A 14,360-nucleotide genomic window follows, 5' to 3' on the forward strand; every position below is an offset into this window, starting at 1 on the left:
CACTCCAAAATGAAATGTGGCGAACCTGCCTGCCATTAACTGAAAGAGAGCGCCACTTCTTGTGATAGACAAGACAAAAGCGAAGATCCGAATGGCCTCAAAATGTTAATGAATCGTAGCTGCGGCAATTATGAGCTGCCGTTTTTGCCCGTTGCCCCCCTGTCTTGTTGTTGGCCCAGTTAGTAGAGGCGCTTTGGCCAAAACTAAAGAATCCGCTTGACATCAATTCTGGCCACTGCTGCTTAGATTATTCATATGGTTTTTCATTAATATCATGAGCTGACACAATATAAAAGCAAGAGTGCTCTGGCTGGGGCTTGCCCGACTAGCAAATACCCGGAAGTTCGTGTAGAGCAATTTATTTAGACTTTCAGCTCAAATACATATATTGACATTCTATAGTAAGATATATGTATACAATTTTGAATCCTACATCAACTCTGATTCTCAATCTCTCTCTATAGACAGAGAGGTTCGACCCTGCCTTGCACAGAAACTGCATACGCTTTCTGCCTATTTTCAATGCGTACAGGGTATGTAAAGTGGATATTAAGGCAGAACTTTGACAATCTTGAAAGCATATTCATAGAGGTCGACAGCATGAGGAAGGAAGGTAAATGAAGACTTCAACTTTGCCTCAGCCACTTAGCACAGTTTTGAAGAAGCCAGAGAGCGGCAGCGCAGGCAGTTCTTAACAATGCTCCAGTTTCTCCAAGAGTAACTTTTGCAAGCATATTTTATTCGGATTTACTGCAGAGCTTTTACTTTCACCTTTATTGACAGAAAAGTTGGTAAAGTACTTTGGGTTTTATTAAAATTTGATTAGTTTATGAATTCTGTGCTGAAAGATAAGAGTTCTTGATAATACCCTACTCTGATCAAAGGCAGACCTCCAGAACGGCGATGTGTGTACTCAATAGTATTTCAGCAAATGTTTGGCATACTTAAATATAAAAAAACATAAAATTCCATTTAGTTTATTTTTATTTTAATTTTTTTGAGTGAAGCACACAAAAATCTGAAATCATTCGCTTTGCAATAAACAAACTCGTTTATTGTTTATCTGGTATGCCACAATATATGCTTCTGTATACAAAAGTGAGGCATTCATATGTCGAAGCAATATGGCTTTTTTATGTGGAAAAACTTAAAGAAAGTGAAATCAATGGGCATCTCAATGACAGCTTATAAATTACAAGTTTTTCTAAGGCAACCATACGCCGGTACATGTGTTAATGCTCTAAACAAATTCAATAATTGATTGCATATAAAATAGGAAGGCATTTCTGGCTCAATAGAAAATAGAATGAGCCCTCAATCATTTTGGTTTTTTGAAAGATGTTTCCCATATCGATTTAGTTAAATTTAATTTGTTAATTAAATTTCAAATTATATTCGCCCACATCCCAAAGAAAGTTCAGCTGGCAAAATGTAATTTTATATTTAATAAATATTAATGAAATATCCAAATTGAAATTTTGAGCTTAACTTCTTGTTCCTCAACTCACAAAGGCAATTCCTGTCAATATTAAGAGAATTTAGCATAATAAAACCAAGTGAATCAAGCAATTTTCCATTTTCCACTTCCATTTCCCTGTTTTCCGCTGTGAACTTCATGGCTACATTTGAATGGCAACATTTGTCAATTCCCCCAAGTCGTCAAATTCTCGGAAGTGGTCAATTTCAATTAAACTGAGAAATTCGTTCGCCCAGCTAACTTGGTAGGCGATGGCATCCTGCTGTGCTGTGCTGTGCTCGTCGCCCGCAGTGTTTCAGTAGCAATGTCAGCAAAGAGCACAAACACACACACATACACACACACAGTGAGACAGAGGAAGAGGTAGAGGGAGACCCAAGGCACATATTGCTGGGTAAAGCCACAACCACTTTAAAGGCAAAGTGTCAGGCGCTGGTTAGTTTTATGGGACTCATTTTACACTGTCCTGCAGTGCAGGCGGCTTGGGGCGTGGCCCAATATTGAGGCAACATGGGGCTCCCCATGTTAACCAGTTCGACCGTAGACGCTGCCACGCCTTGTGCGGCATTTTTTTTTTTTTTTTTTTTTTTTTTTGCGGACTGGCATTAAATTTTACACACTTTGAGTGTTATATTTTTTCCTGCAGCTAATCTAAGGTATCTGCTAGTCGTGCACATTCCAGTTCCAGTTCCATTAAGCTTTTAACTTTTTAAACTTAAATAGATTTTGTATTTTGTCTAGCAACACACTTGCCTTGCTTTTGGCAACATTTGTGGGCGGCATTAAAAACAAAACAAAAATCCAATATTTGTTTAAGGTACATACATGCACGTGTGGGTATATTTTATATACACGAGTCTACGCTATGCTATATATATTTATATATATAATCATCTGGGAAATTCCTAAGTCTGTAGCCAAGTGTGTCTGTGTTTTTGTTTTATATAAATTTTCTACGTACAAAGTGTCAACAAAATCCCATAGATTTGCGTCACAAAGAGCTGTGCAAGAGCCTCATAAATAAGCACAATTTATATAATATGTCTATACGATTTTCTAATAAGTACACGAATTCGCCTTATTTCTACCGAGCAGACCCTGCCATAGATAAATGCCAGAAGACTTTATGCCCAGAGTAAATGTGTATAATAGCTTTATATAACATAAACATATTCGTGTGCTCAGCATTGAAATATACATATAATAATAATAATAATGGTAATAATAATAATGATAATCATGCTAGGCAAGCAGAACAATTTGAGTTAGCTGTGTAGCTGATTTTGTATATGATTTTATTGATAGTTTTTCACAGCAGCCCTTAATTATATAACTTTTGCTCTATATTCGCACAGCCTTGTTTCCCTTATTTTTAGCAAAAACTGTTTAGTTTAGAGCAATGTGCTAGCCTTGTGGCTTGTGTTCTCTGCTCTTAGCCTTGATTCTAACACTTGAATAGTTATTTCTAGCATTTCAACATTTATTCGCATTTTGTTATTTTTAGCAGCTTAAACCGAAGTCACTCGGCTGCATTGTTAGCAAATTTGTTCTTGCTTTTGAGCGGCAGTCATCTGTGTTGGTCGCTCGTCTCAATTGAGTGACCGACGCGTCGGCCCCGCTGTCCGTTGGGAACCCTTGTCAACGTGACGTATGAGTAATCGGTTGACAGATTCATGCAGCATTTGTTATTAGTTATTGTTGTTTTGCTGCTGTTGTTGTTGTGTATGTAAAGCACATACACATACATATGTAGCAATATATGTATTTAATATCCAAGCCGTTGAACAATTTGTTAATGACCCATATATCATATGACCCATCGACTACTCCCCCTCCACTGCCTCTGTCTCTGTCTCTGCCTCTGCCTCAGCACAACCCAGCTAAATATCTACCTACATACCGTGCAACCAGCCATCGCTCTTTATTAAGCACTGCTGCGGCTTCTGTCAGTTAACGCGTTGCTTATTTAGTTTCTTCGGTTCATTTTTCGTCGATGGTTACAAAAGCAATTTGCCAATGCCATTTTATTGATTGCATTTCACATTCATGTTACATAAATCCACACACACACACATACACGTATATATATATTTATATCTCTATCTATCTGTACTTTGTTTATGCCCAAGTGCAAAGTTTGTTTGCCATCAGCGCTCAGCTTTTCGCTTAATCCATCAAGATATTTTTGGAGTCTGTCATCGTTGATTGACGATTCGATATATATAAATATAAATGAATAATCGCAATTTGGGCAAATCGAATTTAGTAAATAAATGAAAGAGTATAGCGAATGCATTTGTTGGGCTTGTTAATAAAATTACACGCTTAAGCACGCCATAAATATAAACTAATGTAACGCATTAAATGTATATAGCTACATATATAAATATATACATATATGCAAGATTGGCATCAACAGCACAGTCTATTTAGCCAGGGCAGTTTTATTGTATGTCGCATGTCATATGTTGATTTTGTATGGAATGCCATGGATCGATAGTTTATATCCAGATCACAGACTTAGACCTGAGTTTTGTGAGCTGCAAAGTATTGCATTTAGCTACTCAATATAAGCAGCTCTCCAGCAGTCTGCTTAATTTTAATTTTTTTTTAATTTTATATTATTTTATATTATATTATTATATTTTATATTATATTATTATATTTTATATTATATTAAATTTTATATTATATAAAAGCAAAAGAAACATAAAACATATTTAATTCCATTTAGTTTATATATACATCTATTTTTACTATATTTAAGCAGAGTAGAGTTGATATAACTATACCATAAAATAAAGCTTAAGCTAGACAGGTTGAGTCTCACGACTATGCATTTACTTTATACAATTTTTTATTTTATAGATTTTGCTTTTTTCCTCATATTTTTTTGGTGCAAAATTTGACGAAATTATTTAAATTGAAATTAGTTGAGCATATAGTCATTAGTGGGTCAATAGAATAAATAGATCATATGCAGATAATTTGTTTGTAGTCTGCAAAATTACATATCGTTAGAATTCAGGTATTTCCTAGTCCTAGCTCACCCAAGTAAACTGAGTATAATATAGTCTCTAAACTAATTCAATCTTTAGAAATACTTCTTAATTGTTGGCCAACTCTTATTGAATGTTTAATATCGATTCTCAATTGAAATTCTGAAATTTCCTAAATGTAGATATTTTCAATGTTTGCTGAAAGTACGCAAGCTATTTGGAATATTTTCAATAGTTCAGTTTTTATGGCTTTTTAGTGGCTTTTGAGTACTTAAAGCATCGTCCCAAGCTAAGGCGTGTATGGAATGCTCCGTAAAAATAGGCGTAAAATTGTGTTTTTCACAAATTACTTAACACATTCGCTGCATTTTAATGACGAAACGAATTTCCTTTTAATTGCCGCTTGAATATTTATTGAAGTATAACCAATAATATGGCTGTTGTTGCTGTTGTAGTAGTTTTTAATTGGTGTTGACTGTTGTAAAATGCAGCACTTCGAGTGGCATTCGTTAATTATTGATGAGGACGAAGAGGGCGCGACTTTGCTATGCTTTCAGTCAACGAACTGTAATAACCCGGTGAAACTTTATATTGACGTCATTAAAGACACGCCCACTCGCACTATACAGCCCCCAGTGTTGTCGAGTATTTGTTGTGCATTATTGCTGAAGGCTTTTGGACAGCAATTTGTTAACAAATTATTGCAATTTTCTGCTGTAAATAATTAAGTAACTATTTTCTAATTCAATGCTAGGAATTCAAATTGCACTGTTAGATTGTAGATTAGTAAATTACAAGTAAAGTGGCAAATCCTATACACATTGTTTGTATTTCTGTTTCAATATCAAAACCATCAAGGAAGAATGTTGGAGTCGGGCGCTACCGACTGCATAATACTCATTCACGGTTCAACACACATTTCAATTTATATTTTTATTTTCCACAGCGTCCTATAAACTTTCACTAATCCTTAAAATGATTACAGGGTATAATATTCACTATTACATACTATATCAGATCAGACTTTAAAATATCAGCTCAAATATAGCTTATTTTGATGTTTACATAGCAGACGTCAGTGCTTGGCATTGCTAATTGGCAGTTATTACAGGGTATTTTGCATACATTCATTATTTGCAAATGTCGCTATCGAATGTAATGACAGTTATTTGGAATTTGTGCGAGCGTTTAAACAATTTAAATTGTGGCAAACGGGCCCCTCAAAATGCTGAGCCACACACACACACACACACACACACACACACTCAATTATTTTTGGCGTCTGAGCTCCACTCTCATGCGCTGTCAGTCTCATTCCAATTCCCGTTCGCATTCCCATTCCCATTCTCATTCAGATTATCATTCCCGATGCTATTGTTGAGCGACTGTTGTTTCCGGGGCATTTGAGCATTGTCGAAGCATGCATAATTCTCGAATAAATTGAATGGGCCGCACAGGGTGGCCAGCCGTGGGTCTTTGGTTGGGGCATGCATAAGTAAACGTCGTCAGCGTCGACGCATACGAAATGCATTTGATCAATAATGCAATGACCCAGTCCGTCCGTGCGTCCGTCCGTCGGTGGGGCAGGACTTGCCAAGTCTGGCCCAGACTGGCGCCGGTGCGAAACTTATGATTACAGGCAGAAAGTTGTACGTTCGAGCTCAGGTGGTGAACACACCGCCTAATTATACGCCCACCTTTAAATATGCAAAACCGGTTTCGTGCCTTAAATTCATTAAGAATTTGTGGCCTGGACGTTTTTACCGATTCATGAGTCATGGTTTGCCCAGACCTATGCAAATCCTTTTTTTTTTTTTTTAGAAATCTACCCCGAAATTTGTAATATATCCCGTAGAATAATTATGCCGTACATAATGTATGCATGTGAATCGATATGCCATGTGCCAGCAGGAGGAGGAGGAGAAGAACGAGGAGCAGGAGTATAGAGCACTTAAATGAAATCCCCAAATATAGCTCATAAGTCGCGACTCGCATTAGCCCAGAGAAAAATGTAGGCTGCTCGGGATAATGACGTCTGTCTGGCTCGGGCAAGCAGGGCAGGGCGGGGCAATCTGTGAGGCTCACTTGTTATTCTCGTTCTCGTTCTTGTTTTTGTTCTTGTTTGCTTTTGTTGTAATGAGGCAATTTGCTGTGCAATGACACTTGACGTCTGTCGGTCTGTCGGTCTCTCTGTCTGTCTATCTGTCTGTCTGTATGTCGGCTTAATACTCGTTCTTGTTGTCCTTGAGGTCGCGACATTAAACAGCTCTTTGTCATATCATCTGCGTTAGTGTAATATACACTTTGGTGGGGCAGCTAGTTAAGTTATTAGCAAATGCAAATAGATACTTAAGTAAGCTGGCTTAAATTCTCAATTAGTTTTCTCTATGCTTAAGTAATAAATTAGAAATGCTTCAGATTCTGAAGAGAGATACTGCAGCGTATTATACATATCTCATTGTAATATCTTATTTGTAGCATTTGTTCTCTTTTGCTTTCGTCAGATGTCGTAGAGCTCACTTGAGCAGCTCGACGAGCAGCCCTCGGGGCACTGGGCTGGCACTTGTCATTGCAGGAAATGCAAAATGCTATTTAAGTGACGCCCCACCTCCAACGCTGTCTTTTGTGTTGGACCCTCGTGACTCATGAGTCGGCAAACATTTCTCGTGGCACGCAAATGAAACGCTAACTGCGAGAGTATTTTTGCCAAGTGAGCGTCGGCCTACTGCAAATTAACATGTTAACAAAATTGGCAGTTATCGCACGGTCTTTACTGTCTCTGTCTATATGTCTGTCCGTCTGTCCGACTGTCCGACTGTCTGACTATCTGTGTGTTTGGGGTATTAACAGCAACAACATTACCAATTGTAGATCATGATTTTACATTGGCACTCAAATGACTATTCACGAGATACGAGAGCGCTATCGACATAGGTCAGCTGAAACAGGGAACTTAAGTGAGAAAAACATATTTATGAAAATTGCTCACTTAAATGTTGTGAAGGTGCTAATTAAATGATTGTCACAACGGCAATAATTGCAAAGCAGGTGTGTTTAAAGGTAGCCTCACAAATTGATAAATTATCTAGGGGCAATATATGATTAAGATGCAGCTTACAAAACAGAAGCAGTTGATATCAGAGTTATTATTAAGCAAATGCGTTGCAAATGTTAATTAACAGAAAAATGTTCTCTTCGTTTACATTTATAGCATACCTTGTGTCTCAATCATTTTCGCTGTTAAGAGTGCAGTTTACAAACGAGAAACAGTACATGATAGTGTCGAAGCTGTTAATGATAACATCCCTGCAACAATTGCAGTAGAAATGTTAATTAACAGAATAATGTTCTTTTACATGTAAAACATTCGTCGTTTTGCAATCATTAAAACTAACTGAACTGTTAGTTAATAGTTCTTCTGCTGTTAATGTTAACATAGCCTTTTTCTTGCTTTTGCAATGTCTTATCTTTTCTTTTGATTCTTCATTTTTATAGGCATAATTCCAGCTAATAATTTGTACTTTGACTGCTTCCAATTTCTAATGAAATAATAATCTAATCATATATTTGATATACATAGTGACTTTTTCTATTATTCACATTTTGTGTATTAATAAATCTTCATATATTGCTGACATCCAAAATAATTTGTATATTTATATGGTGTACAATAAACTTCAATGGATATTAGTAGAAACCCTCTTAAAAACACCGCTCAAAGTATTTCCCATTTGCTGATGGATGCTTATCGTGATGTGCAACTGATGGGTCGCGTCCGGATCTCCGCTATGTGAGTGTGTGTGTGTGCGTCCGCATTTAAGTCTGAGCTGCCGGCGAGTCTCAGTCTGGGTGCGGGCAACGCGCCAGTGACACAATTTTCAAGCCAAACCGACTGACAGTAGGGGCTGGCTGCGTTTTTAAGTTTGATTGACGCGTTCGCGATTTCAATTTTTGTATTTCCATATGTACATAGCTCATATATACAAATATTTTTTGTATTTGTTTCTGTCTGATTAAGCTTCACAAAATTCCTGTTATCAGCTTCAATTTCATTGCTCTTAGGTTTTCGCGTTTCGATTTAGCTTTCGCTGCATATTGAGGAAACGCGCTGATAATTGAACCCATTTATAGTCGACTTATAATTGCAGATGAGGTATTTAATTAAGCTGGGTGCAAGTGCTTACTAATTGCAGTCATTTATTAGTTAAGCTGCGTTCTGAAATCTTATTACGTTTATAAGATGAACCACATAAAAGCTTTTCGTTTTAGCATTGCCTTCAATCAGTGCCTTCCCGTTTCTTCGATTCATCCATATGTGTCCTTAATCAAGGCAATGTAATGCGATATTGGCTTTTGCTTTGACACAACTTATCCCCCATTCGAAGTACAATGAACCTTTTTTTTGTGTCGTAAAGTTAAATTTGAATATCAAATGAAAGTAAAACGGAAAAGAGAAACGTAACGAAATTCCTTCCGGCACCATTCGACGTGTGTCATTCATAAAAAAATCCCAAACAATTCGCATTGACAATATTCGGAAAAAAGCAAAAAGCTCCCAAAGAAAAACCAAAAGCAAATCAATAACAACATCAACAACAACAAAAACAAAAGTCACTTCACATGAATCAAGTCATTCATATTGTCACAACAAAAACAGCTAAAATGTAATAAAAGAAAAACATGCAAAGAGATAGCACGACTTGGAGATACTCCTCAGTTGAATGAAGGTTTATTTTGGTTAACGTAACACAATTTTTGAGTTTGATATTTTTGAATCATTTTAATAATTGAAAAAAAAAAAAAAAAAACATTAAATTGGACTTTGCTTTTTTCATAGGCTAACGAAAATCATTTAAGATATAGAACATATACACAAATTTGTGTAAAGATTAAAACTTATCTTATGTTTAAAGGTGTTATAAAAACTAAAAAAAAAAAAAAAAAAATTTAAAACAAAATAAAATAAATTATAAATAAATTAAATAAATAATATGAAATCAAAAAAAAAAAAAAAAAAAAAAAACTCGTGGCCTATATAAATAACTATAATTATTATAATACATTTTGTATGCTAACGAAAAGTAATATATTACGTTTTAGCCATCAACAATGAATACCGGTGCAAAAAGGGGCGTGTGCGCCTCGTTACAATCACATGTGCGTGTGTTGCCAAAAAGAAACAAAAACAAATAAAAAGCGAAAAGCAAAAACAAAATCAACAAATGAAAACTTGTTTTTGTTTTGTTTTTTTTTTTTTTTTTTTTTTTTTTTTTTTTTTTTTTGTTTTTGTTTTATTTTTTTAGAGGTAACATGCAAGCGCCACAACCGCTATAGAGCTATATCGCTATATCGCATTCATTCACATGATTAACATTATTAACAATTATTCATTGATATGCAAATTCACATATAGTTACATGCTATCTCATAATTGCTTCGATTATCTTCTGTTTGTTGATTTTTAAGCTAGATATTATAATTTCTATTATTCAATTAACTGATGGAAGTGCAATAATAAATAACAGTAAAGGTTACCCAATTGCGAATAGTCTAATTGGGGTTAACAGTGAAGATATGACTATATGCTTATGTGTATATAACACATAGATTGAAAGTAAAATAAATAATGCAGAAATTACGCGTTCATATTGGTTACATTATATTACAGGTCCTGTTGTTCGGCTGTCTGTTATTCGGATGTCTGTATACTCGACCAATGTTAAAGAATATGCCCACTTTACAGCTTTACTGTAAATTTCTATAATGTAAAATCTCAATAGATTTTAATAATACTATAAAATCTTAATAATCGGCATATGAGAAAATATTCGCATTTATGTATACAAATATAATTTTTTTTTCTAATTTAATTTATAAAACTAAATTTAAATAATTGATACATTTTTGTTTATAAATAAATTAAATAAATTTTTTTTTTTTTGTATGCAAAGTTTTTATTTTGATATTTATATTTATAGACCTCTAATAAGAATATACTCTTCTTATAAGAATACATTACATTATAAAGCTGTATAAATTTAGCTCACTTTCTGTAAGTTTTAATAACTGTTAGATATGCACGAATAACACTTAGCCTTGACAGGTGCACCCTATACGGAGTAGCTGACCAACTGGCCAGATACTATATATATATGCCATATATATATATACATAAATATATATGGATTGGCATCTGGCGCGTCTAGATGTTTCGTCTGACAATGGCATTTGCATGTAGTTAGCAGAGGTGACTGTTTGAATTGTTAATTTCAGTGGTGAATTGTATGACGAATCCGAACTTGGCCCCAACGGCATTCCAGGCCATGCGATTTCATTAAGAGGTTTTGAGAGAATTCAATTACCATGGAATACAAAAGCTAACAACAAGAGTGGATAGCAAGAAGAAGAATTCATCTTTCATTCGAGCCGAGCTTGGTTGGCTCTTCAGTCCATTTGCATTTGCAGCCGGATATGTGTATTACGACGATTGCCTGACCCACATGAGTTTTGTGCCCCCTGCCCATTGGACAACTCTCAACAAAAGGCCCAACAGCTTATTATAAAAGAGCGTTCGTTATCTTTAAACTCTTTGTTTATCTGAATACGTTGCTTTCTTTGTGGTTGCACAAATGACAAGGCACAATTAATCAGGAAATAATTTATTTTTATACTTGAATAATAAGCAGTATATATATATGTATATAAATATTGCACAATCGGGCGCAAAATGCTGACCTGCTTCATCATCATCCTCATATCTCATATCTAACATCCTCAAAAAACAAAAAAGCAAAACTCTTCCTTGTCTTGTCTTTGACTCAGTTTATTTTTTATGTTTTTGTTTTGTGGCCATAACGAAAACAATTTCCTCTTGTAATATTTTTATGACCTATTGCGTTGAGTGTTTTATGCGTACTTTTTATTTTCATCTTCTATTTTGTAGTTTATCGCTCGCTCATGCCGGAAAGAGTTTTCGGACTCTCTCGATCTATAAAACCGACACAAATATTTATGCTTTTCTTCACTTTGGCTCGGGGATTTTCATTTTGCTCTGCTTTGGAATTTCTCATTTCACTTACATTTCGCTTATCGTATACCCTGTACGCATTGGTTGATTTTATGAGGTATTTCAGTCATACAGAATATCGAGGGTATTCGAGTAGAGTCAAATTTCTAGTAACGTGTAAATTGATTAGAAAATATGAATGAGCCCGGCTAAATTGGTAGACTTTGTTGAAAGCTGTTTACTGATTAAATAATAAATTTGATGCCAAGCTAAACGAAGTTCGGACTAATTGAGTTACAGAAACAACAACAGTTTCCATTAATAAATTAGTACATATTACAAATACTTTGCCTGATGAAAGAAGTCGATCGAAAAGTGAAATTTTATAGTGAATTTGAATTACAAGAAATCTGTCTAGCTGAGGAAAACAAGCTAAACTTTTAATTAGATTTCATTCAGGCTAATTGTAAGCAAATAAATCAATTAAGCTGACGTAGGATAGGCATCTCAATTAATTTAATTAATCCACCATTTCGTTTTCAACATATTTTCAGACTCTGCTCGTTGACAATAACGCGTCTTTCCATCCTGACTCCCCTGCCGGGGGACACGAGCTCGCTTTCGCTGGCGGTCAAAATGCAAAGCTCAAAGCGAACGCTGCGCAGCCACGAGATACCCATCAATGGCAGCGCACTGACATCCATGGCATCCAGCCGGGAGAGCTCCATGCAGGGCAATTCGCCGCTGGCCAATGTGGTTGGGGGCTCGGGTCTGATTGGCACGCCCGGGAATGTCGGTAATGCTGGCATCGGCACCGGCTCCGGCTCCGGCACCGGCACCGGCGCTCTGCCACTGACAGAGACGGAACTAGACTTGCACTTTAGCTTGCAGTATCCGCACTTTATCAAGAGAGATGGCAATAGGTGAGTCAAATCTATATAGGGGACTCGTATACCAATCCTACCATTTATCTCTTTTTTCTTTTTTTTAGACTGGTCATTTTGTTGCAGCGCCGCAAGAAATACAAATCGCGCACAATTTTGGGCTACAAAACGCTGGCCGAGGGCATAATACGTATGGATGCAGTGCTGCAGAAATCGATGGACATGATCATTGAGCTAACTGCATCGGGCAAGAATGGACGGCCCGGCACTGTGGTCGCATGCCTGCGCGCCGAACGCGTCTCCTCCATTCCAGTTGACCATGACAATAAGAACAACAACAGCGTACTGCTGGCAGGTGAGTCATCCAGTCAATCCAAGCAAGCGAAGCAATGCTGCCGTCCACTCCACTCAGCCCGTCCCATCGCACGCAGCCAAGCAAATTATTGCCAAATCCATAAACCACATATCATGATCATCGTCGGTCCAAATGTTGAGAATTACAGCGTTAATGACGTGTGGCCGTCCAGGGTGGGGCAGTTGATGGAGGAGCATGTCTAAATAATATCAGGCGGGCCTTGCGCTGAATGCCCAGATGCACGATGCTCTCTTGTTATACTTGCCCAGTATCTGTATATATATGTATGTGTGTGTTTATGTGTATATTCTTATATCTAAAAGATGATCCCAATTCGAGTTGATGTTTATGGTAATTGTGCTTGTGAAACAATTTCCCAAGTGACGAACGGTTCGTGACGTCAGCCCTGCCCGACGCATACTTTAAATATATTTTTCTATTTTTTCTGTTCTACTTACAATTTGGTCTTGTAATCGTTTTTTCCCTGAATCTCCCCATTTATCTGGGCTGCCGCATCAGCAGCCACATCATCGTCAGATAGCAACAAACAAAATAAAACGCTACAGAATTAGCCATAAGTATTTCATTAAAAATATCTCTCATACACTTGATCAAATTTATATTATTGCCACTCATTGCGTGTGATTCATTTAAAGAGGCATATACGACCACAACATAAATATGTCGCTTATTTATACTATATTTAAGTTTCTGAATAATAAATATCAATAGAACTGTCGTGGACCTCATCAAAAGAGCTTTTACATTAGTGTAAATGTGGTCGAATCAATTTTAAATTTGGAGTGATACACATCGGATACTTTAATAGACAAATATATATATATATATATATATATATATATATATATATATATATATATATATATATATATATATATATATATATATATATATATATATATATATATATATCGGATATTTTATAAATTTCTTTTTATTTCTGGCAGACTTGTTCTGATTTTGTCATTGTAAATTTAAACCGTTTGAAGTACGAGCTTATATCATTATTGCGATAACTCAACACAATTGCTTATTATCGATAACTTTCTTTGGATTAAAAATCGGTTTTTTATTTACTGAAAAAGTTTGAGATTTTAACTTTAGTGGGTATCTTCCTAAGATATATAAAGAGATCTACTATATTTTTGAGGCTTTTATATATCTTTTCTGAAATTTGAAGAAAAAAAAAAATTAAATAAAATAATTAATATATATAAAAAAATTAACAAATAAATCAAACTAAAATTAAAAAATGAAATATATTATACAAGTTAAAACAATATAAATATAAAATAGGAAAATATATTAATAAAAAAACAAATGCTTCGAACTGTAGAAATTTGGTTTATTTGCTCTGCAATATGATAAAAACAAGTCATCTAGAAAAAAATTAAAATATATATATATTTATATTCTCAGAAAGTCATTTGTGTATAAAAAAGAGTAATAACCAGATACCTTGAGCATTCCTAACATAAGCTTTTCTCTTTTTATTTCATATAACTTTGCCAGCTGTAGTTCACTCTGCTAATTCATTAGTCATAGAGCAGCTAATTATTTGCAGAGTATTACGAGTAGTTATTTGTAAAACCACACTGAAATATTGGAGCTATTTTCT

General features: G+C 35.4%; 1 protein-coding gene across 3 annotated transcripts in view; it reads left to right on the plus strand.

Annotated features, from left to right (window-relative positions):
• The window catches only part of LOC6572653 (phosphofurin acidic cluster sorting protein 2), a 39,697-nt gene that overhangs the window by 10,729 nt on the left and 14,608 nt on the right, over positions 1–14,360 (plus strand). For all 3 annotated transcript variants that reach the window (XM_015166550.3, XM_001998723.4, XM_032733427.2), the window contains 2 exons: positions 12,037–12,405; positions 12,474–12,721. In XM_015166550.3, coding sequence (XP_015022036.1) covers positions 12,037–12,405; positions 12,474–12,721 — 617 coding nt within the window. The remainder of the gene's footprint in view (positions 1–12,036; positions 12,406–12,473; positions 12,722–14,360) is intronic.

Source organism: Drosophila mojavensis, unplaced genomic scaffold, assembly GCF_018153725.1.
Source record: "Drosophila mojavensis isolate 15081-1352.22 unplaced genomic scaffold, ASM1815372v1 contig_16, whole genome shotgun sequence".
Classification (NCBI taxonomy): domain Eukaryota; kingdom Metazoa; phylum Arthropoda; class Insecta; order Diptera; family Drosophilidae; genus Drosophila; species Drosophila mojavensis.